General features: G+C 40.5%; 1 protein-coding gene across 3 annotated transcripts in view; it reads left to right on the top strand.

The window, feature by feature from the left end:
• The window catches only part of Txlnb (taxilin beta), a 49,118-nt gene that overhangs the window by 986 nt on the left and 23,244 nt on the right, over positions 1-24,888 (top strand). For 2 of the 3 annotated variants that reach the window (XR_012907764.1, XM_075948485.1), the window contains exons 2-4: positions 1,845-2,287; positions 15,186-15,277; positions 21,037-21,207. Coding sequence is in view for 2 of the 3 variants with exons in the window: in XM_075948485.1 (XP_075804600.1) it covers positions 1,858-2,287; positions 15,186-15,277; positions 21,037-21,207 (693 nt within the window). In the remaining variant the exon portion in view is untranslated. Of the gene's footprint in view, positions 1-47; positions 148-1,844; positions 2,288-15,185; positions 15,278-21,036; positions 21,208-24,888 lie in introns of those variants that run through there. The other variant, XM_075948497.1, reaches the window with a different exon arrangement.

Raw genomic sequence — 24,888 nt, 5'->3', positions numbered from 1 at the left:
ATATATAGATGGGAGGGTAGAAAGGAGAGGTCAGGATACAAACTGCCCGGCGTGGTGGAGACATTGCCACATTATGTGATAAGAAGTTGACAACGTAAAACTAGTGAACTTGCGTCCAAGTCAGTGAAAGCTGGGTGAGCACCACAGGTGGGTGGCAGTGTCTGCACGCTGGCTTTGCCACTCTTGGCATTTAAGCATTCTGACACCTACTACCCTAAAAATGGGACAAGGAAGCTGGGCCGTTTGGAGAACAGTTTGTTTTCACTGTCATGCCAACACAGCAAAACCTGTGAGGCTTGAGGATTTTGCCATATTTTGGGGCTGCAAATTAGCAGCATCGCCATTAAATTCTATTTGCAAACAAAATGTACCAGAATTTTAAAAAAACCTAAGCCAAATCTATACACTCCTCGAAGTGGTAAGAGCAAAGCCTGGGTTCTTTATTGCAATGTATTATATTGCTCCATATTTCCCAGAATCTGTATTATATCTGGGTGTTGTTGTTGCTGCTGTTGAAGATGAGGAGGAGGAGGAGGAAGAGGAGGAGAAGAAGGAGGAGGAGGACAGGCCTGAGGCAGGCCTGGGACTCACTATACAGCTGAGGATGGTCTTGAATGTCTGATCTTCCTCCATGTAGGATAACGGCCATAGCCCACTACGCCTGGTTTGAACCCACTTTGTATTTGAATTATTTCTCTAGTTGATCTTTCTGTTTATTATACATTGTTTTTTTCTTAAAATTCTTACCATTTCCTAAAACTTAGGAAACTTAAGACTTAGAAAACTGTAATCTCTTTTCTTCTAGAATAAAGTCAATTTTAGGAGTAGAATAGTATAGAAATTTAAGGAACTAGTATTAAAGGTGGGTTGGAGAGATGGCTTAGTGAGTAAGAGTACTTACCCTACAAGCACAAGGATTTGGGTCCAGTCCCTAACAATCATGTAAAAACCCAGATGTAGGCAGATGCGCCTGTAATCGCAGTGCTGCTAGGGAAAATGATAGGAAGTTAAGGCGGGCCCAGTGCCGGGTTCAGTGAGAGACACTGTCTCAAAAGAAGAGGGTGGAGAGTGGTATGGCAGAACACGTGACATCCTCCTCTGTCCTCCACCGGTGCACACACGTGTGTGTGTATGCACCACACTCGTGCACATATATACACATGAAAATACTCATAAGCACCAGCATCCTTCCATAGTATTGGCTTATTTATATAATCCCTCATTCCCATTTTAATTAAAAAATAATGCTAGTCTGAAGCTCAAAAAAATGTTTTTGCTCCTTGATAATTGCACGGTGCTCATTATCAGGAAAATATGAGAAAGGTGATTTTTACCTAATAATGTATTCATATTAAAGTATGCAAATTAAATTTGTACTTAAAGATTAAAAATAGCTTAGGAATATGACTATTATGAATGATTTTAAGTAAACACAATGGTTCTTGTAGTAAATATTTTAGCTTTGAAAAAGAATGCCTATATGCTATATATACATATATATACATATATACACATACACACACTTATATAAAGACTGTATATACTTCTGAGGACTGTGAAGTCTACACATGAAAATCTTGATTCAAATTAACAAATATATCCATACAAAAAACAATGCCATGAGTTAACTCGGATGATTTCAGCAATTAGAAACACTCCTAAAATGTGAAGATTACACTCAAAATATGGCAGTAACGTGACTTGATTTTTAGTGTCAGTGGTATATTAAAGTTCCTTTTTTCTATGATAGATACTAAAATTAGTTGGTACCTATCTGAGAGATACCTTTATCATTAATCTGTAAGTGGGTTCATTACATAAAACCTAACTGTGCTCCCCACCAGATACCACTCCCATATGGAGACTAATCACCCTAAGCAGCTCTCAGCTGAAGAGCCAAAACCTGCAGGAGACAGCTCATCACTCAATCAAAATGGCCTGGAAAAGCAAGCTGGCCAGCAGCCCTCAACGTCACTCGGAGCACCCGAGGAGACAAGTGTCCACCCTGAGAAGGGAACCCACGACATCTCGGAAGAGCTGAACCAACAACTGGAAGACATCATAAGCATGTATGGGTCTGCTGCCAGTCCCACGGGGAAAGAGGGCAGCGTGGAAACTAAGGAGCAGCCCGAAAACACAGAGGCACTGGACAATGAGGATGGGGACTATGAGGAAACCACTGAAGGGGCAGACAGGGAACCCACTGCTTCTGAAGAGGCAGCCACAGCCAAGGAGCCTGCCAGCAATAAAGAGCAAAAGCTGGAAAAGAAGGTCCTAAAAGGATTAGGCAAGTATTATCTTCTAATACATGGCTTTTCTCTTAATTATTCCATTTGCTTTAACTTCACTAAGATCTATATCTAATAAATTTTGGATTCATAGAATACCCTCTTTGGGGGCTGTATTTGTCCCTAGCCCATTCCTTTAAATAAAACTAAAGTAAAAGTTTACCATGATGCCTATCTACTCTACCCACATGGCTTCACATTGCTCTTAGAAATCGAAAATTCTTAAGACATTTTTAGTCCCTTAAACTGGTCTAGCCCTAAGCAGTTTAAGCTTCCCCTCATTTCACAGTATCCCCAGCATCTCTTTCTTTATCATTCTGTCCTGACCCCACCACTACTACAGCCATTCTCGTCTTTTATTTTGGCTCTTTGAACTTCCTTGTTGCCTTCTCCAAAGGCCTGTGCACGGTCTACCTAGAAACTTCTGTCCACTTTGCACAGCCACCCTTCCAGAGCGTTTGGAGCATAGAACCCCTACTTACCACTCAGCTCATAACCAACAGGCAGTTCCTTAGTCCAGTTCTAAAGCTCTAACTTCTTTGGGTCTGCACTGTACCATGTGTCTTCTTTTCACAGCACTAACCAGCATTGTGAATTATACATTTTGGGGGACAGTATTTGGTTAATGTATCTAATTCCTAGGTGATTTTTTTTTCAGTCTTAAGAACAATGTGTGTATGTGTTTCAAGCATCACTGGATGCCTGTGCTATAAGATGGGAGATGACATATTAAAGGCTCAATAGATACTTGCTATAAGGATGAATAAATGAATGGAAAATTTAAAGCAGACCTAGTATATAAGCAAAATATAATAAATAGGGATGTTTGTTGATAAAATAATTGTCAATTAGATCACTTATTATAAAATATTTTTTTTTCTTTCTTTTTTTTTTTTTGTTTTTTATTTATTTATTTATTTATTTATTTATTAAGGATTTCTGCCTCCTCCCCGCAACCGCCTCCCATTTCCCTCCCCCTCCCCCGATCAAGTCACCCTCCCTAATCTGCTCGAAGAGCAATCAGGGTTCCCTGACCTGTGGGAAGCCCAAGGACCGCCCACCTCTATCCAGGTCTCCTAAGGTGAGCATCCAAACTGCCTAGGCTCCCCCAAAGCCAGTACGTGCAGTAGGATCAGAAACCCTCTGCGATTGTTCTTGAGTTCTCAGTATTCCTCATTGTCCTCTATGTTCAGCCAGTCCGGATTTATCCCATGCTTTTTCAGACCCAGGCCAGCTGGCCTTGGTGAGTTCCCGATAGAACATCCCCATTGTCTCAGTGTGTAGGTGCACCCCTTGCGGTCCTGAGTTCCTTGCTCGTGCTCCGTCTCCTTCTGCTCCTGATTTGGACCTTGAGATTTCTGTCCCGTGCTCCTCTGTCTCTGTCTCCTTTCATCGCCTGATGAAGGTTAATATTCATGAGGCTGCCTATGTGTTTGTCTTTGGGTTCACCTTCTTACTTAGCTTCTCTAGGAGCATGCATTATAAGCCCAATGTCCTTTATTTATGTCTAGAAACCAAATATGAGTGAGTACATCCCATGTTCCTCTTTTTGGGTCTGGCTTACCTCACTCAGGATAGTGTTTTCTATTTCCATCCATTTGTATGCAAAATTCAAGAAGTCCTTGTTTTTTACTGCTGAGTAATACTCTAATATGTATATATTCCATACTTTCTTCATCCATTCTTCCGTTGAAGGGCATCTAGGTTGTTTCCAGGTTCTGGCTATTACAAACAATGCTGCCATGAACATAGTTGAGCATATACTTTTGTTGTATGATAGGGCCTCTCTTGGGTATATTCCCAAGAGTGGTATTGCTGGACCCAGGGGTAGGTTGATTCCGAATTTCCTGAGAAACCGAAACACTGCTTTCCAGAGTGGTTGCACAAGTTTGCATTCCCACCAGCAATGGGTGAGTGTCCCCCTTTCTCCACAACCTCTCCAGCAAAGGCTATCATTGGTGTTTTTTATTTTAGCCATTCTGACAGGTGTAAGATGGTATCTTAAAGTTGTCTTGATTTGCATTTCCCTGATCACTAGGGAAGTTGAGCATGACCTTAAGTGTCTTTTGGCCATTTGAAGTTCTTCTGTTGAGAATTCTCTGTTCAGCTCAGTGCCCCATTTTATAATTGGATTGATTAGCCTTTTACGGTCTAGTTTCTTGATTTCTTTATATATTTTGGAGATCAGACCTTTGTCAGTTGCGGGGTTGGTGAAAATCTTCTCCCAGTAAGTGGGTTGCCTTTTTGTCTTAGTGACAGTGTCCTTTGCTTTACAGAAGCTTCTCAGCCTCAGGAGGTCCCATTTATTCAATGATGCCCTTAGTGTCTGTGCTGCTGGGGTTATACACAGGAAGTGGTCTCCTGTGCCCATGTGTTGTAGAGTACTTCCCACTTTCTCTTCTATCAGGTTCAGTGTGTTCGGACTGATATTGAGGTCTTTAATCCATTTGGACTTGAGTTTTGTGCATGGTGATAGATATGGATCTATTTTCATTCTTTTACAGATTGACATCCAGTTTTGCCAGCACAATTTGTTGAAAATGCTGTCTTTTTTCCATTGTATACTTTTAGCTCCTTTATCGAAAATCAGGTGCTCATAGGTTTGTGGGTTAAAGTCAGGGTCTTCTATTCGATTCCATTGGTCGACTTCTCTGTTTTTATGCCAATACCAGGCTGTTTTCAATACTGTAGCTCTATAATAGAGTTTGAAGTCAGGGATGGTAATGCCTCCAGACAATCCTTTATTGTATAAGATTGTTCTGGCTATCCTGGGTTTTTTGTTCCTCCATATAAAGTTGATTATTGTCTTCTCCAGATCTGTGAAGAATTTTGATGGGATTTTGATGGGGATTGCATTGAATCTATAGATTGCTTTTGGTAGAATTGCCATTTTTACTATGTTGATCCTCCCAATCCAAGAGCAAGGGAGGTCCTTCCATTTTCTGGTGTCTTCTTCAATTTCTTTCTTCAAAGACTTATAGTTCTTGTCGAATAGGTCTTTCACTTCCTTGGTCAGGGTTACCCCTAGATATTTTATGCTATTTGTGGCTATTGTGAAAGGTGATGCTTCTCTGATTTCCCTCTCTGTTTCCTTATCCTTAGTGTAAAGGAAGGCAACTGATTTTTTGGAGTTGATCTTGTATCCTGACACATTACTAAAGGTGTTTATCAGCTGTAGGAGTTCTTTGGTAGAATTTTTGGGATCACTTATGTATACTATCATATCATCTGCAAATAATGAAAGCTTAACTTCTTCCTTTCCAATACAAATCCCCTTGATCTCCTTATGTTGTCTTATTGCTATTGCTAGAACTTCAAGCACTATATTGAAGAGGTATGGAGATAGTGGACATCCTTGTCGTGTTCCTGATTTTAGTGGGATGGCTTTGAGTTTTTCTCCGTTCAATTTAATGTTAGCTGTTGGCTTGCTGTAAATAGCTTTTATTATATTTAGGTAGGATCCTTGTATCCCTATTCTCTCCAAGACCTTTATCATGAAGGGGTGTTGAACTTTGTCGAATGCTTTTTCAGCATCTAATGAAATGATCATATGATTTTTTTCTTTCAGTTTATTTATATGGTGGATTACATTGATAGATTTTCGTATGTTGAACCAGCCCTGCATCTCTGGGATGAAGCCTACTTGATCATAATGGATAATTTTTCTAATGTGTTCTTGGATTCGGTTTGCCAGTATTTTGTTGAGGATTTTTGCGTCGATGTTCATGAGTGAGATTGGCCTGTAATTCTCCTTCCTGGTTGAGTCTTTGTGTGGTTTTGGTATCAAAGTAACTGTAGCTTCATAGAAGGAGTTTGGTAATGACCCTTCTGTTTCTATATTGTGGAATACATTAAGGAGTATAGGTATTAACTCTTCTTGGAAGTTCTGGTAGAATTCCGCATTGAAACCATCTGGTCCTGGGCTTTTTTTGGTAGGTAGGTTTTTTATAACCTCTTCTAATTCTTCGCGACTAACAGGTCTGTTTAGATTGTTCACCTGGTCCTGGTTTAACTTTGGTATATGGTATTTATCTAAAAAAGTGTCCATTTCTTTTATATTTTCCAGTTTTGTGTTATACAGGCTTTTGTAGTAAGATCTAATGATTCTCTGAATTTCCTCTGTGTCTGTGGTTATGTCCCCCTTTTCATTTCTGATCTTATTTATTTGTGTGTTCTCTCTCTGTCGTTTAATTAGTTTGGATATGGGTTTGTCGATCTTGTTGACTTTCTCCAAGAACCAGCTTTTTGTTTCATTGATTCTTTGGACTGTTTTCTGTGTTTCTATTTTGTTGATTTCGGCCCTCAGTTTTATTATTTCCAATCTTCTACTTCTCCTGGGCGCGTCTGCTTCTTTTTTTTCTAGAGCTTTCAGGTGTGTTGTTAAGTCCGCAATGCATGCATTTTCCGTTTTCTTTAAGTGGGCACTTAGTGCTATGAACTTTCCTCTTAGCACTGCTTTCATTGTGTCCCATAGGTTTGAGTATGTTGTCTCTTTATTTTCATTAAATTCAAGGAAGACTTTAATTTCTTTCTTAATTTCTTCCTTGACCCAGGTGTGGTTCAGTAGTTGACAGTTCAGTTTCCATGAGTTTGTCGGCTTTCTGTGGGTAGCATTGTTGTTGCCTTCTAACTTTAATCCATGGTGATCAGATAGGACACAGGTGGACACTGATATTTTTTTGTATCTGTGGAGGTTTCCTTTGTTTCCAAGTATGTGGTCAATTTTTGAGAAGGTTCCATGAGCTGCAGAGAAGAAGGTATATTCTTTCCTATTTGGGTGGAATGTTCTATAGATGTCTGTTAAGTCCATTTGCTTCATTACCTTCAATAATTCTCTTAATTCTCTATTAGGTTTCTGTCTGATTGACCTGTCCCTTGTAGAGAGAGGTGTGTTGAAGTCTCCTACTACTAGTGTGTGTGGTTTGATGTCTGCTTTGAGTTCTAGTAATATTTCTTTTACATAAGTAGGTGCTTTTATATTGGGGGCGTAGATATTCAGAATTGAGACGTCATCCTGATGAATTGTTCCTGTTATGAGTATAAAGTGACCATCTTGGTCTCTTCTGATTGATTTTAGTTTGAAGTCAGTTTTGTTAGAAATTAATATGGCCACACCTGCTTTTTTCTTAGGACCATTTGCTTGAAACACCTTTTCCCAACCCTTTACTCTGAGTAGGTGCCTGTCTTTGTGGTTGAGATGTGTTTCTTGCAAACAGCAGAATGTTGGATCCTGTTTTCGTATCCAATCTTTTAGCCTGTGCCTTTTTATAGGTGAATTGAGCCCATTAATATTAAGTGATATTAATGACCAGTGGTTGTTTACTCCGGTTATTCTTATTGCTTTTGGTTGTAGAGATTGTGTGTCTCCCTTCTTTGAGATGTGCTGGTGAAGGGTCACTAGATGCCCGGGTTATTGTAGGCAGTGTTGGCAGTGTTGGATTCCTTGGGTTGTGATTTTCCTTCTATTACTTTCTGTAGGGCTGGATTTGTGGCTACGTATTGTTTAAATTTATTCTTATCCTGGAATGTCTTGATTTCTCCATTTATAGTGAACGAAAGCTTGGCTGGGTATAGTAGTCTGGGCTTGCATCCATGGTCTCTTAGCTTCTGCAGAACATCTATCCAGGATCTTCTGGCTTTCATAGTTTCCATAGAGAAGTCGGGTGTAAGTCTGATCGGTTTACCTTTATAAGTTACTTGCCCTTTTTCCTTTGCAGCTCTTAATATTCTTTCTTTAACCTGTATATTTTGTGTTTTGATTATTATATGGCGAGGAGATGTTTTTCTTTGATCCAGTCTGTTTGGTGTTCTGTATGCTTCTTGAATATTTAAGTGAATATCTTTCTTTAAGTTGGGAAAGTTTTCTTCCATAATTTTGTTGAATATATTTTCTGGGCCTTTGAGCTGTGACTCTTCTCCTTCATCTATACCTATTATTCTTAAGTTTGGTTTTTTTATTGTGTCCCATATTTCCTGAATGTTTTGTGTTGAGAATTTGTTGGTTTTGCTGTTTTCTTTGATCTGTTCGTTTATTTTCTCTATGGTGTCTTCTGCATCTGAGATTCTTTCTTCTATCTCTTGTATTCTATTGATTATGCTTGTTTCTGTAGACTCTGCTCGTTGACCTAGATTTTCCATATCCGGCTGGTCCTCAGTTTGTATTTTCTTCCTTGCCTTCATTTCAGTTTTCAATTCTTGAACTGTTTCCATTACCTGTTTGATCGTTTTATCTTGGTTTCCCAGGGTATCATGTACATATTTACTCATTTCTTCAAACTTTTTGTTATACTTCTCATCCATTTCTATAAGGGCATTTTTTACATGTTGTTTAAGGGACTCTATTGCGTTCATAAAGTCAATTTTTTCCACTTCTTCTGTGTTAGATTGTTCAAATACTTCTGTTGTAAGATCCTTGGGTTCTGGTGTTTTCATGTTGTTTTTCAGATTATTGGGTGAGTTCTTGCCTTGGCGTCTGCCCATCTCCTCCTATTAATCCTATCTAATCGGTCTTTTAAAAACCGGATCAGGTTTCCCTGCTGGCCCAGGGCTCCGCTTACAAAATGCCCTCGCTCTGTTTCCTGGTTTCTGCCGCAGGCCAAGAACCCTCTCACCCCTCCGAAGTGTCTTCCGGACAGGACCAGGCTCCCCGTTTGCCAGTGACCTGGCCAAACAAAGGCCTACCTCTTTGATTTGATTGTAGTAGGGCGATCTGTTCTCCTTATTGCCCGCCTGACTCTGCTGCTTGCGTCTGCTGCCGCGCTGGTCTCCCAAAGCCTCTTCCTGAATGCGGTGTGCTCCGCCGCGTCTGGCCGCCGGCGCTCCGCCGCGTCTGGCCGCCGGCGCTCCGCCGCGTCTGGCCGCCGGCGCTCCGCCGCGTCTGGCCGCCGGCGCTCCGCCGCGTCTGGCCGCCGGCGCTCCGCCGCGTCTGGCCGCCGGCGCTCCGCCGCGTCTGGCCGCCGGCGCTCCGCCGCGTCTGGCCGCCGGCGCTCCGCCGCGTCTGGCCGCCGGCGCTCCGCCGCGTCTGCAAAATATTTTTGATTAAGCACAGATCACAAAAAAATATGGTTACTTTTGCCAAGAATAGCAGAAGACACTTACCTGCTCTCATCCATTCAGTAGTCTCATGACTATTTACTATCTGGTTATTGCACTATGCTTGGGGCACAGACAGAGATGATTTGGTTAACAGTCTCTCAGTACAGAGAGAAAAGCACACACGTGAACTGTTGTGCAGCAGAAACAGGCAGAGGTGAAATGTGTTTGAAGAGCATGAGGGATTGGTAGCACCAACAAGAACTGTGGATGAAGGGAAAGAAGGCTAACTTTGTAGCTATGGCTGAAAACACATTCTTGTACAGAGGAAACTCCCTCAGTCTGTCCCTACTATGACTGTCTCTGTGGGTGGGTTCTCAAGGGTAGCAGGCACATCTCATTCATTTGTACATCACGATAGAGTGAAATACCAAGGGCATTGGGTCAGCACTTCGGTCACACGCCACACACTCCAGTAACAGAGTTCTAGCTGTAAACCCCAGTATTTGACACTTGAGTAGGGAGCCACTGTTACATAAAACTCACCATGAAAAGAGTTTCCGCAAGGGTTAAATGATACCTTCCAGTAATACACCTGACCCCACCCCCTCCATACACACACATAAATATCACAACATTTAATATATCTTCATATTCCAAAAATGCAAGATGAAATCATTCTAGAACATTGGGGATCATTCTAATGTCCTTCCGTGTTAAAGAGCAATTTTTTCACAGATCATCGGGGATGTGTCTCTTGGCGCTGTCACACTAAGGACCCAGATTGTTCCTGAACCATTGTGCATATCATCCTAAACCATTTGTACAAGGATTTATGTGTGTCTGCTATACGAAGGGGCAAAATATGAAGAAAATAAGGGAGAATTAAAGAACACCAGTGGGAGCGTCTACATTCTCTCCCATGAATTATTTTATAAACCTGTATAATACTTATAATCACCAAATAATTAGGACAGTTTTTCAGCGTGAGAAAAAAATATTACCTCCTTTTTTTTTTCCCCTTCCACTCTCTACAAATTAGCAAACTCCAGCCCAGTGTATCTGGCTAGAGTTTCTGTATGTGCATCCGAGGCCAACTCTCAGCGTGTGTGGGCCTCTCTGTGCTCTCCTACTCTGCATCATTAACATATTCTCCTGCACACAGTACAGTCTCAGCCATGCCCCTCGTGATAACAGCATTTTCAGACAAGCCTACACACAAAACCATGACTTCCAACTTAGCTGCCTGCGAGTGGCTACTGGTTAATTACGTGGCGCTGCAATATTGTCTACACACTTTGCTGTGTGTTTAAATCAAATTCAGAACCTGCCAAAACTCTGCCGTGCACAGCAGTTCAGAACTGGTGTGCATAAAGCCAGCCCAGGGCACCGTGACAACTCGGCAAAAAGCAGGTTGTGGGAGAAAAGGAGGCTCTGGCCTTAGAAACTGTTTCTTCCAACCTTCAAGTAATAAACTTCTGGCTGTGGGCTTCTTCCTCGGCAAAAAATACTTCCCTGGGCAGAAGGAGGTTGCCAGACAAGATAAGACTTTATATGCATCTGCCATTTACCAAAGTAGACACTTGTAACTGTCTTTTTTATAAAAGAAAACTTCTCAGAGGCATCCCCGTGACTGCAGAAGGTGGTCATTTCTCTGAGTAAAAATCCTAAATAATGCCAGAGAAACAGGTTTGCTGTGGAATATTTCATTCACCTTCACCCTCTACAGGTAAGTTTCAATACGCACACTGGGAAACCCATAAGCAAGACAATGTTAATTCTGTAATGTAACATCTTCAGATACTCATTTACTTCTCCTCATCTTCCATAGAAGACACACACACACACACACACACACACACACACACACCAGATGGTCTGATCCATTTCTAGTTGGTTTTTATATAGTCTGAGAGGACAACAACCCTTAGCTTTGTTATGAATTCTGAATGTTCTTGAGGGAAAGATGAGAGCCCAGTGGAATTCAAGGAGAAGAGGAATGGGTGGGACTCAGAGATAGATGAGCTGGTTCACAGAGGAGCTGAAACTTGGGTCAGAATTGAGTAGAGAGAGGAGTTGGAGAAACAGAGTCAGGGCTCCAGAAAGCAAGTCTCGAGTGAAACGACTCTGTCTTCTGAGCAGAGGAGCCAGTGTGCATGTAACACCTTATTACTCTCTCTGAACTTTACCCTGATTAGTAGTAGTGTGAGCATGTCCCCAGCTGACCCCATGAGAAATCCAGGTCGGTTCTCTGAGTGAGTGAAAGCGTAAAGTTCCCAGTGCAACTCTGACGCGGTCACTAAAATTCCAGAGGCACAAAATGTCAACGTAAGGGAAGATGCTGCGACTGGAAAACACAGGCAGAGTGGATCTGCCAACACTGATTGGGGATTAAAACCCAGCTCAGCAATCAAACGCTGTTACTATGAGAGGTGACAGTGTGTGTGTGTGGGGGGGTAAGGGTACTAATTTAAAATGCAGATCAACGTTCACAGTCCTAGGATGATGAAATGGTTCAAACAATGCTGTCATTTGGCCTTCGTTGCTATTTATACCAGACGATAAATGGCAAAACCTATGTCATTTGTGGAGTCACCAAACCCTAAAGACTAGGTTCAGAATCCATTTAGTCAACTCATTAATTTAATTTGATATTCAGGGAAACTGAGGTCATAAAGTTGCTCAACTTGTTAATGGAAATACGATTCTAAAACTTAGGTCTCCTAGCTAGATGTGTACTTTCCTGAAGAGATCTCTATTAATGTTTAGAAATTCTCTAACACTGATTTTTCAGTTGTATTAATAGGAGGGCAAAAAATAACATTAAAATGTGGCTCTGGGTGTAACATTGAAAGAAGACACACTCATCCATAATAGATGGACAAGAAGGAAATACAGAATTGTACAAGCAAGTACACAAGAACAAATTTTATCCCCTCCACCAAAAACAAAGAAAACCCATTGGAAGAGGAAAAACATAAGTTTAGGGATACGTTAAATCTAGGCAAGCACTCATGACATTTAGTGTAAATGAGTATCACTGTAATTGAGAAAAAGCCTAGCTCACATTTCTACAGCTGCTCCAACTGTCTAAAAGTTAAGGTTTTTCATTCCTTTTCCAAATGATTGACCAAAAAGATTTTTTTATAAATGTCTTTTTTGTAAAAATAGCCTTTTCACGCTCCAATACAACTGTGCCAGCGGTCACAGCCAAATGCCGCAGCCGCAGCGCGGTTCTCGGTGCACAGGTGCTCCAGCTTCCAGACAGCGTCCCAACAAAGAGCATTTGCCTTGCGGTAGTCACGTGCCCGCTGCATACCTTCCTTCGCTTTTACAGGGAGAGATAAGGCTTCCGTCAGAATGGTATATTCAGGAGAAGTATGGTATATTCACGATGCCCAGCTGATAAAATGTCCTGGAGTAAAGCGAGGTTTCCCTCTTGTCTAATAAGTCAACATTTGGCTCTGTTTCCACGAAAACGCAATAACAGCTCTCTTAGAGGCTGAGTACGTCTGTTCCTCTCCTCTATGAGTGTTCTATACAGCACTCTAGTCCCACAGAACCCATGCAGGTTTAAAATTGAACATCTCTGATGGATTCTGCACACACCTCTCTTGTTACTTGAATTTTCTTTTGAGGCTGGGAACAATGTTTGAAAGTGTATTGATACACTGGGTTGATAGACAGACATCTATACAAAATGATAGATTAACTAGAGCAGAATGGAGTCTCAGTTAACACGAAGATTATACGATAAGTACAACAAAATGCTCTGTGAACAGGTACAGAAATTATAACCTAAAGAGACAAACCCTTTGCTCTTCCAATAAGATATTCAATTGCTCCCTACGTTAATGCTCACCATGAGAAGTGTTCCCACCATTAAATCTCCAGGTAAGAGTAAAGGTTAACCTTCTACTTAATCAGGACAATGTCATTTGATTTGTCTGATGCCTGTGTCTGCTGGCTGGCTTTATTTTGCTATACTATTAGTGTTATTGAGCATTTGCCATGGACCAAACACTATGCTAGGCTCTGGCCTTAATCCGAGAAACAGAGCATTTCCTTGCCCTTAGTAGGTAAAAATGGCCCAGGAGAGCCACCTTCACATGCCTACATTCATGGCTCTGCAGCCAAGGGTGAAATGATGGTCTGACCAGGGCAGATCACCCAAGCTGCCACAGGAGCAGCGGAAGTCCATGCTCTGCAGGGGCAAGCAGCAGCAATCAGCAGCAGCAAAGGGCAGCACAATGTCCTGGGGCTTTGGAGAGCCAGGGGCTGAGTGCAGCCCCGCTCACAGCCACCTTCTCTCCTGTCTTCGGCCAGTCTCAGATCTGAACTGACTCCCTGAGCCAAGAGAGACCGAACATTAGGAATGAGGTCATTTTCTTCTAAAGACGTTCCTCTTTTTCACTAGATTTCTCTACCACCAAAATTCCAAGTGAAATCTTAGAGCAAGCCACCTTGGATTAAAGTCTTTGCAAGGCCAGGACTAATCATGGATTGTTGGTGTTTTCTGGGCTGTTGATATTTCATCTAGAAAATTAAATTGGCTAGCCTGGATGTCTTTGAAGATCCTTCTAGACCTAAAATTTTGTAGCCGCATGTGAGCTTGCCATATTTAATGAATAGGAATATAAGGTGTCCACTAGAATCGAGTCGTGAGTAAACAATGAATGCATTTGTATACATGTGTTCTCATACCCTTTCTCTGGAAGGCCATCCTAATTCTCCAGGATGCAAACAAGGATTCTAGCCCAGGGGGAATATCAGTTCTTAGGGAAAAGTTTGCAGAGCTGCTCACATTCTTCAGCGGGTTTGTATCAGTAAACATGGGCTCTCCTCGCTGGCCTAACCTCCTTTACTGTGAGTTGACCGAGTGGCTGTCGCAGAGAGGGGAGGAAGGGAAAAATCCTATGCCTCAGCAGGATGGCTTACAAAAATGTGATTAGTAATAAATGCGGGTCCAAGCATCCCAGACATCCCTCCTGATACTGGCCAGATGGTTAACTAGCACCACAGAGAGGCAAAGCTAAAGGAGACAGAAGGAAGAAGGCAGGGGAGAGCCTAAATCTCTCTGTTAAATAATCAGGAACATATGAGTTTTAAAATGTAGCTTGATGTCCAACTGGGGAGAAAAAAAAATGAAGCTGCCAGCAGAGATTAAGGTCTGGGTAGAAGAAATGACTGCAGGGGAAGACTAAAGTCACAGACCACACATGCGCGCACACACACACACACCTGTGAAACATCTCTGAGGTTTGCTTCTTTCTCCCTTATATGTTGGTTTTTATTCTCTGGTAGGCAGTATGGCTAGAGTTATTCCCACCCAAGCCTGATGAGTAGGCTTAGCAGGGAGGACTGGTTCAACGGGACGTACCATGACAACAGAGGCTAAACAGACTTGAACTGAAGTTCCCAACATCATGTACTGACACTGGCTGTTTCTTCTTCATCAGGAACTCTAATTAGCTTTTCTGTTTCCTTTTTATTAGTTGACATAGGAAATGAGTAATTTATCATTTCATAAAGTCAGTGTTGTTACACACTTACCTTTAAAATATTAAGGATACACAAGGGGGGTAATGGGGAATTTGAGGAATACTGTTTTGACAAACATTTATTGAAGTTCTACCCTGAATTAGACCCTGCATTGCACGAGCTAAACCTCACTCTGAAAGGCAGGGGTCATTTCTTATAGGAAGGGAAAATTGTATCGGAGGCTCAGGAAAGTTAGCGGTTTGGCTGAGATTGGTCCTAATTTGCAGAAGGTTGATCCTAATTTGCAAGTGATCAGTTGGAAATACCAACTCCTATCATCCTACTACAAGGTCAACACTGGTTCTTTACATTTTTTTTTTCAAGGCAAAGAAGCTAACCTGCTAATGCAAAATCTGAACAAGCTGCAAACAGCCGAAGAAAAGCTTGATTTTTTATTCAAGAAGTATGCTGAGTTGGTAAGAGCTTTGATCTGTTCTTTCTGTCAGAAACTCCCAGCTCTAGTCAGTGCTGAGAAGAGGAAACCGCAGCTTTTCATGGACATCATTACAGAACACAGCTAGTTACCACAAACAAGTCCAAATCAGATTCATGGAATTCTGGAAGGAAAGTATTTTTAAGGAAAATGGAAAGCTGAGATGTAACAATAGAAAGGAAAAAGAAGGTCGGGTGGTGGAGGCGCAGGCCTATTTTCCCAGCATTCAGGAGGCAGAGGCAGGCAGATCTTTATGGGTGAGTTTGAGGCCAGCCTGGTCTACAAGAGCTAGTTCCAGAACAACTAGAACTGTTACACAGAGAAATCCTGTCTTGAAAATCCAAAAAAGGGGGGAGGGGAAGGTAATGGTCTCTGTTTAATTATGTGCATCATTTGGGGGGCAGGCAAGAAAGGGGAGTAGAGATCATTTAAATCTGTAGACATTTTAAAGCTCCTGTCAACTTCAAAGAAAAAAATACTGTCTCTGTAGTGGCATTTCATTTGTATTTTAATACATAAAGCTTGCCTGAAGATCAGAAAAGTAAACAGCCATACTGGCCAGCCTTACAGACCAGGCAGCAATGATACACACCATGAATCCCAGTAGCCACTATGGCCTGGTTTCTATAGCAAGCTAGTGTGGCTACTGGAATTAAAGGTGTGTGTCACCACTGCCTGGTCTGTAAGGCTGGCCAGTGTGGCTGTTTTACTTTTCTGATCTTCAGGCAAGCTTTCTTTATTAAAATGCAAATAAAATGCTACTACATGTTTCTATAAAGATAAATAAATATTAAGCTTTCATTCAGATTCTATAACCACGTTATATCAAGGGCTACAAGGGAAAGTTCAGAGCAGAGTTAAGGCCACTTCACAGATCATGGCACTTTCTTGTCTGGCCTGAACCATTTCTTCAGTTCTCTTCTGAAGAGTGCTCCCCATTCTTTCCCTTCTCTACAAAGACAAGGTCCTCTATGGGGTTGTTTAGTGCCCAGCTCCATGTCCTCCACAGACTCCTCACTCTCCGTACTCAGGGTCCTGGGAGCAAAGGATGCAGCTTCAAACCATCCACGAATCCCAGAAGGTTATCATCTTCTCTTCTGTGCTCTAATTGGCCTTTGGAGAAAAGGAAGGGCTTGGTGAGGACAGTGCTCTGGTATCAAGAAAGCCTCACAGATACCTGCTGTGATGAGCAGGAAAGGGCAGTCAAATGGTACCATCTGAGGTCTGTACACCACTCTCCTCCCTTACTCCCAGAAACGAGACAGCAAGCTGCTTTTTAACTTATTATCATTATCATTGATAATTTAATTAATAATATTTAAATAATATAATAATTTATTATTAATTTAAATAAAATTTATTGTTGATTGTTATTTCTCTTTAAGAAAGTCACTGACATGTCTCTTCTGGAGAAGCAGCAACACACAAACGAGGATCTACACAGCACAGAACTTTGTCCTGGCAGGAGTTGAACCACCTCCCCTCCCCGGGTAGATGTATTTTACATCTAAGGATGCTCCCTGTGGGGGCCTCCCACTAGTAGCATCGGGTCCATAAACTCCATGCCTGTTGATGGTTTATCTTTCACTGACTCTCATCCTGTAATCCCCATGTGTTCTTTCCTTTCTTCTGTCTTGACACATGCTGGTGTGCTGAATCAGTGATGCCATCAACACAAAACAATTCTAAACCCCCGAGTGCCAAGCTGATGGCCTAACTTTCAGTTATTTTCAATCATACAAACCACATCGCAATGGCGTAAGCGTTCCAAAGACACAACATGCTATCTCCGATCCATCATCTAAACACAAGTTCTGTTTTATGCCTGATGCTCTCCAGCTGAATGCAGCCGGTGATGGAGTCACTCCTGTCATGCGGTATGGACAAGCTGATATTTCGTTTTCTTGCCTCACGTGGCACCTTCCCATGTAGTTCAGTCTACATATGCACATTTTGTTAAAGTTGGGTCATAATCCATTAAGTGACTCTATGTGCTGATCCACCCATGTGGCAGACAATGTCCTCCCACATCCAAAAACACTGCCACAGTGAACGCCATCATTTATTAGACTTGTTCCTTCTCCACTAAGATTTTAAGAAAAAGTTAGTTAGATCAAACAGAATGAATGTTTGTTTTTTTTTTAGTTTTATGGCCATGTTGCTTGCCAAAAGAAGGGTTGAAATTTACAAAGCAATTTAACATTGGCTATTAGCAATTTAAATTTGCATGACGTAAGCTGGAAGCCAAAGATCTTTCTCCCCCAAATCTGGGCTGCATTCTCTCATGTACACGACACGACTCTCACTTACATATGTATCATTGTTATGTTTTTCAGTATTTTCTGTACTCTCTGCCCATCCTCTCCTCAACTAAACTACTACACATCAAGGCCATTACTGTTCATTTTCTAGCACCATATGCTATGCTTGGCAGGATCAGGAAGTACTCCTGACTGGCACCCGACACCAGTTTACAACGCTACATTGGCACAGTAGTACACTGGAGAAGAATTGCTTCTCCAGTCTGAGGGAGATTTCTCCAAGAGCCAGGGCTATTTACCCTGGTCCCAGGAAATCCCTGTACCAACCTATTGTTCTAACCAGACCACCCCAACAGAGACAAGCCAGTTCAAGCCTTACAGCATTTGTCTTATGCCTTATAACAAACTTTAAGATCTAAAAGATAATTCTCAAAGATTGACCCAAGAGACCAATTATATTTTCTTTTCATGGAAAAAAATCATGAAAAATTTTAATGATTTACTCGAAGATAAAAGCTTATTTCCTTGCTCATTGATTAGCATATTAGTATAGAAAATGTCTGAAATATAGTGGTTAAAATGGAGAAAATTGTCAACGCCAATTCTTCAAAGCAAGCTGCCACTTTACTTCACTCTGCTTACAGAGTCTGAAGCCAGTGTTATTATCTGCCATGTGTTCATCAATAAATAAGGACAAATTCATTAATAAGTAAGGATACTTCATGACTATATTCAGAAATGGCCTTAGAAAAATATTTTCTGGAAATCACCTCAACTTCTATATACTCAATTTTAATTTAGTCAATGGCACTAATGACCTATAGCCAGTTCTGGGCTGAGGCTGACTTGGATGAACTATACTCACTTTCATTCATAAAAGCCCCTGCGTTCATATAAAAGCATAGAAGTCTGAACTATCTGAAAAAAAATCACCTAGACACTAAAAAGTGCAGGAAGTTCAGTGTCTTTCATTTTAATAGATCTAAGGAAAATAGAGCTGGCTAAAGTTTTAATGTGCATGATCCCATAACACAGTCAAAGATTAAATAAAGCAAAGGGTAAATCATCTGTCTTCTGACTTAGAAAGCACATAAAGTATATATTTGCTTCAGGACGCGCGCGCACACACACACACACACACACACACACACACAAACTTTAGTCTTGTCTACCAAGGAGTAATAGGTGTCTCTGCCTGAAGATATTCCTGCATATCACAATTAGATACATTACTGTCACACAGTAGATGGAGGGGCCCAGGTTGGTGGTATCATAATAGCCTATAATACAGAGGATTTTGCACAATATAAAAATATGTTCCATTGTGTCAACAATGATGGAATTAAAAAGTTTTGACATGGCTTAGCTCTCAAAAATAAATTTGTAATGGCAATAACAATACATCATTTTCAAGGAAGAAAAATCTTGCTATAATCATGGGAAATTTTAACTTGTCTGATCACTATGGTAAAAAATGAAATGACTACAGCTTTTTCATAAACAAGAGTTCAGCATGAGAAATACACAGTGTAGGACCAGAGGCTTTTCAAGAAGGATGGTAATACAAATCATTATTTCTAGCAACATGGTTCACTTTTTCCAAAATTAATTTTTAAAAAGTAGAAATTGCTCATGGGTATGAACTTAAAATATCAAATGTGCATACTCTTGGCTTCATCTGAAGAGGGTTTTAATGGTTATTCACTATGGTAGTAGAAAAAGAATAAAACAAGATATGAATTGAAGAAAGTGTGACAATTTTCAAATAGTTCAGAGGGGATAAAGACTTTTAAAATATGGAAACTAAGATGCGGTCAAGATCCACGTGGAATGTGCACCATTTCCATCAGGCTCTGTGAGGTACCAGGAACACCTGGCATCTAAAAGAACCCACAGACTCCCCAGGGATTTTCTTTGCTCTCAGCCAATATGGCTATTAATATAACAAGTTCCTTCCTGGCTTAAGCAATGCCCAGGCACAAAAGAAACCCAAGTCCAGTAGAGTGAACAATTCTAGACCAAAGTCTGCTGCTTGTATGTGATCGATCACACTAGCGTCCAGACTGACACTGGTACTCCTAGAGTCTACTGGTCTCTCTCTGGTGGCTTCTGGAGGCTGTTTCCCATGCTTCTTCCATTAGAACTAAGATCTCATGATTATGTTGCCAGATTTAGCAAATAAAGATAAAAGAACTTTACACTTTAGAGAATGAGCAATTTTTGGTAAAAATACGGCCCACTCAAGATCTGTATATACTTAAACTAAAATTATTCCTTGCTATCTGAAATTTCAATTTATTTAGGCATCCTGTATTGTATCTGGCAACCCTACATTCATATTTTAGCATCCCAACATGGACAGTAGGGGAATAAAGTATATCTGGATGGTCAGAAACAAGGGTCATGATGTCTTTTCTGTAGTCACGAGAGGTTGGGGACAGAGTTGGATAGCAGGGAATGTTGTAAATCTTCGCCTTTTGTGCCACTCTCTTGTGCCATGGCTTTTTCAGAAACAAAAAATCAAGGCTCACATGTTTAGGTGTTGTACTTTCTGTTGCTTTTCTCTACTCAAAGAGTCCACATCTAAAGCCCCCAAATACAAAGACGATAACTGCGTTTTATGTTTTACCAGGCAGCTGTTTCTCTCACTGTTGGCTTATTTTGAGACAGAGTTAGGAGAGTGATATGTGAGCCAAGCAAACAAATCATTGGCTGTGCTCTGAATACAAGATAGTGCCATGAACTCCAGCAATTTCCAGATCCTCAAGCTTGTCTTTCTTTTATGGACAGTAATAGGCAGAAACAAAGAAAACATTTCTAGACATCTAAAAATAAAATAAAACAGTCAAATAAAGAAGAGGCTAATAGAAGTAATAGTTATGAAAAAATCACATATTATGATTTTTCTAAATCATAAAAATCATATTGTGCTCTACAAACTTGTTATGAAACAATGCTCTTGTATATTATAAAGATTTGTCGCTTGTATTGGCTTAATAAAAAGCTGATTGGCCAGTTAACCGGGCAGGAAATATAGGTGGGGCAACCAGACTAAGAATTCTGAGAAGAGGAAGGCAGAGTCAGTCACCAGCCAGATGCAGAGGAAGCAAGATGAGAATGCCTCACTGAGAAAAAGGTACCACGTCATGTGGCTAAACATAGACAAGAGCTTTGGGTTAATTTAAGTTGTAAGAGTTAGTTAATAATAAGCTGAGCTAATAGGCCAAACATTTTATAATTAATGTAATCCTCTGTGTGTTTCTTTGGGACTGAAAGACTGCGGGACTGGGTGGGCCAGAAGCTTCCATGTACACATTATACAGGAGTGGCACTTATGAAGTCACGAGATGCTAGAAAGGCAGATAAGGACAAAAAATATAGTTCAAATAACCACACAGAAAGTCCTTGGGCTTTGCCTCTTCCCTGTGAACTGTAAAGACATTCCTGGCAATTACTTTGCTGCTTGCACCCCCATGTCTAGCTGGATGAACATCGTGTAGAGCAGAAAAAGCTAAAGCTCCTGCGGAAGCAGCAGGCACAGACCCAGAGAGAGAAGGACCAGCTGCAGAGTGAACACAACAGAGCCATCCTCGCTCGGAGCAAACTCGAGAGTCTGTGTCGGGAGCTGCAGAGGCACAACAAGACACTGAAGGTATGTGGTACCCTGGCTTGGGATGACACGTTTCTTAGCTAGTTGCATAGATACAGGCCTCGGCTACCTGGAGAAACGATGACTTACAACCAGAGAGCAGTGCAGTCAAATGCTGGATCTGACACTTGCTCATTTGTGATCTTCAGGTTTTTACCTCTGTAAATGGTTTCTCCCATCATCCAATTGTGTGGCTGGAAGGGAAAAACTCAATGAAATTCCACATGCAAGGGACCAACACACGACAGCAGTGCAGGCCCAGAGGAAAATAAGTGCCGTTCCTCTCTTTCTTGCTAGGTTGAGGTTTTTTGTTTGTTTTGATTGACTGATTGTTTAGATAGCCCTTCATTTAGTATTGAATTATTTTTATTTTTACTTTAAGTGTTTGGGTATTTTCCCAGCATGTATGTCTGTGCATCACATGTGTTCCTGGTGCCTGAGGACATCAGAAGAAGGCATAGAAACTAGCATCGTAGATAGTTGCACTCTGCCATGCGGGTGCTGGGAATTGAACACAGGTCCTTTGGGAGAGCAGCCAATGCTCAACCCTCAAACCATCTCTCCATCCTTCAATTACCTCTTAAAAATTGTAAAAATTCAGCATTTATACTTATTTACTGAATTCTACATAATAGGGCATAGACACAAAGCTAATTGACATGCTAAAGTGAGGTGGTGAGCCAAAAATATCAATAATTGTCTGAGAAAAGAGGCTACTTTAACAAACACTGACTGGCTCTTTAAGATTTAATGACTCAATTTAAAAATAATAGACTAATCACCTCATTATGTCTGCATGGGTTTCATCAATTACAGCATGGGTCCCTAGAAGTGTATTTAATTTGATTACCAGCTCCATTCAAAAGTAAGACGTAGGGCTCTTCCGAATAAGTCAACTTGCCTCCACAGTCCTCTTTCCAGTGGTAGATCCCAAGGCGGCAGACACACAGTAATTAATCAGACAATATTCCTGCAGGGACATTATTACTATATCTGTTTACAAGGAGATTCTTAAAAAAAATAACAGACATTAAGATCATTAACTATTTTGACGAGTAGGAAAAAAATAGTGGTTCATCATTGCTGAATTATCTTGTCATTTTGGGAAATGCGAAGCTAATGTGATGAACTGTGACTTTCACATTGCAAGGTCCAGAGGATGGACATCTGGGCTTTCTTCAATGATTGTGTTAAGAACCACCAGAAATCCAGGTTAGATGGAGGCCTGGAGACAGGTGCATCATCTTCAACTCACAGGATAGTGTTCTGTGTTTACAAAAGACTCCAGTCTTTCCACAACGTCATACGGTGAAGAGATGGAAATTAAATCAGATAGGGTGGGGAATGTGTGAGTGAAAGGTTCCAAGGGAGAAGAAGAGTGTGGCTTTGACCCTCCAGGACTTTGCATGTGATGTCACTTGGTCTGCACAAATGGCCTCCAGAGAGTTTGTATCTCTACTGACAAGGAAATGCAGTGATTCTAATCAATAATTTAAAGTGTCAATATAAGAATTTAAAAACAAAATACTAATCTATCTTGGATTATTTGTCCATGGGCTGGGACATATTTAATTTGCATTGTTTATCGTGTATGGAGTAGATTTAATTTGTATAGTGCATTGTAGGTGGAGACTGCTTGTTCATCCCAGCCGCCCAGGCCCAAAATAATTACACAGAAACTATATTAATTACAACACTGCTTGGCCTATTAGCTTAAGCTTCTTATTAACTAACTCTTACATCTTAAATTAACTCATTCCTATTATTTTGTATTTTACCATGAGGCTTATGGTTTACCGGTAAGGTCCCGGGTATTTGTCTCCTTCAGCGGCTACATAGCATCTCCCTGACTCCACCTACTTTCTCTATATATCTCTGCTTGGAATTCATACCTGGCTCTATTCTGTGCTAGCATAGGCTCAAAGCAGATTCTTTATTAACTAATGGTAACAAAGCACATTCACAGCATACAGAGGGAAATCCCACATCAGCCCCTCATGGATATTCTCTCTTGATGGACAACCAGTGTATGCATTATTCCTTAAGCCACAACTAGCTTTGGAACTGTCTGTATAATCAACAGTCTACTTCTTTCAAATATATCATTACTTCTACTGACATTAGTTTTATCATGGTCACCTTCTGTCTTTTTAAATAACTGATTGTTTTGTCATTAAGAACATTCCCGTAATAATCTTTACTTTGATACTTACATTATTTGACGTTAATACAGCCCTTTAAGTTTTCTTTTTTTGTTTGTTTGTTTGCACAGTATATCTCCTTTCATCTGCTCATTTTCTACCTGGGTCTATAAAATACATAACTCACAAAGACAGGATAAAGCTATATACTGATTCTTTTCATATGCACAGCATCTGCCTTTAACTGGGGTACCAGTACCTTAACAATAAACATGGTATTTACTATGTTTACTATGACTGATATGACTGAATTAAATAGTAAATACCATGTTTATTTTACAACATACATAACCTCTCTCTAACCTCATAAATTTATAACCTCAACCTTTCTCTCTTCTGTTCTTTTATTTATTTCCTGCCTTCCAATTTGAAGAGTCTTTCTTTTTTAATTTATCTCTTGGATTTAAAAATTATACCTCTTTTCATTATTTACAGTGGCTAATCTATGGTTACAATCAACATTTTTAGTTAAATTCCTAGTCTAGAGTTAATATTAAACCACATCACATACATAGAAACACTAAAGCTAAGTAAGTGCAATTATTTCCATCTTTAAGCTAGAATCTTCCAAGTATATGTATTTATAAAGTCCATGAGACAACAATATCATTTTTTTGTCTTTACTATCAGCTGTATTCCTTAAAAAATGAAAAAGAAAACTGACTTTTATCTGTTCCCAGATACTGGACTTTCCTGATGCCTTTTTTATTTGGTCTAAAACAACATTGCTCTGTCTGGCGGCACCATTTCCTCTCAGCCTAAAGAGCTCCCCATTAGAGTTTGTTGGATTCTAGCTCGGCTGGCAATCAATTCTCTTAGTTGTCCTTTATCTTTAAGATGTCTTTTATTTATTTGTTGCTCTTCCTATTGAGAACTGTAATTATTGGACATTGAAGCTGACCATTGATGGCATCTGTCTATGGATCTTCCATTTTATTCTGGCCTCCATAATTCTGATGATGGCAGCAGCAGTAACTTGAGCTGTTACTCCTTCTCCTATGACATGTCATTTTTCTATGTCTATTTTCAAAGTCTTTCTAGTAATTTTTTACTTTAAGAAGCTTCATATCTACTAATGGTTTTATTTTTAATTAAAAAATGCTACGTGTATGAGTGTAAGTATACCATATGTGTGTGGTACCTACGGAGGCCAGAAGAGGGTGATGGATCTCCTGAAGCTGCAATTAGATGGTTCTGAACTGCCCCGTGGATACTGGGAATCAAACCCAAAAACTCTGCGAAAGCAGACAGTGCTCTTAACCACTGAGCCATCTCTCCAATACCTAAAGGTTTTCTTTACATATATTCCACTTGGTATTTGCTGAGCTTTATGTATCTGTGTTTTTTACCAAACTTGGAATTTTCTCATGTTATTTCTTCAAATATATTTGTTAATTCGTGTTCTCCTCCTTCCCCTCTCCTGAGATTCCAATTGCATGCCTATCAACCATGTGACAGTGTCCCACAGCTCCCTTCTTGCCTT

This window comes from Microtus pennsylvanicus, chromosome 1 (assembly GCF_037038515.1).
Source record: "Microtus pennsylvanicus isolate mMicPen1 chromosome 1, mMicPen1.hap1, whole genome shotgun sequence".
NCBI classification, from domain to species: Eukaryota; Metazoa; Chordata; class Mammalia; order Rodentia; family Cricetidae; genus Microtus; species Microtus pennsylvanicus.
This window is presented reverse-complemented; position numbering and strand designations above follow the sequence as displayed.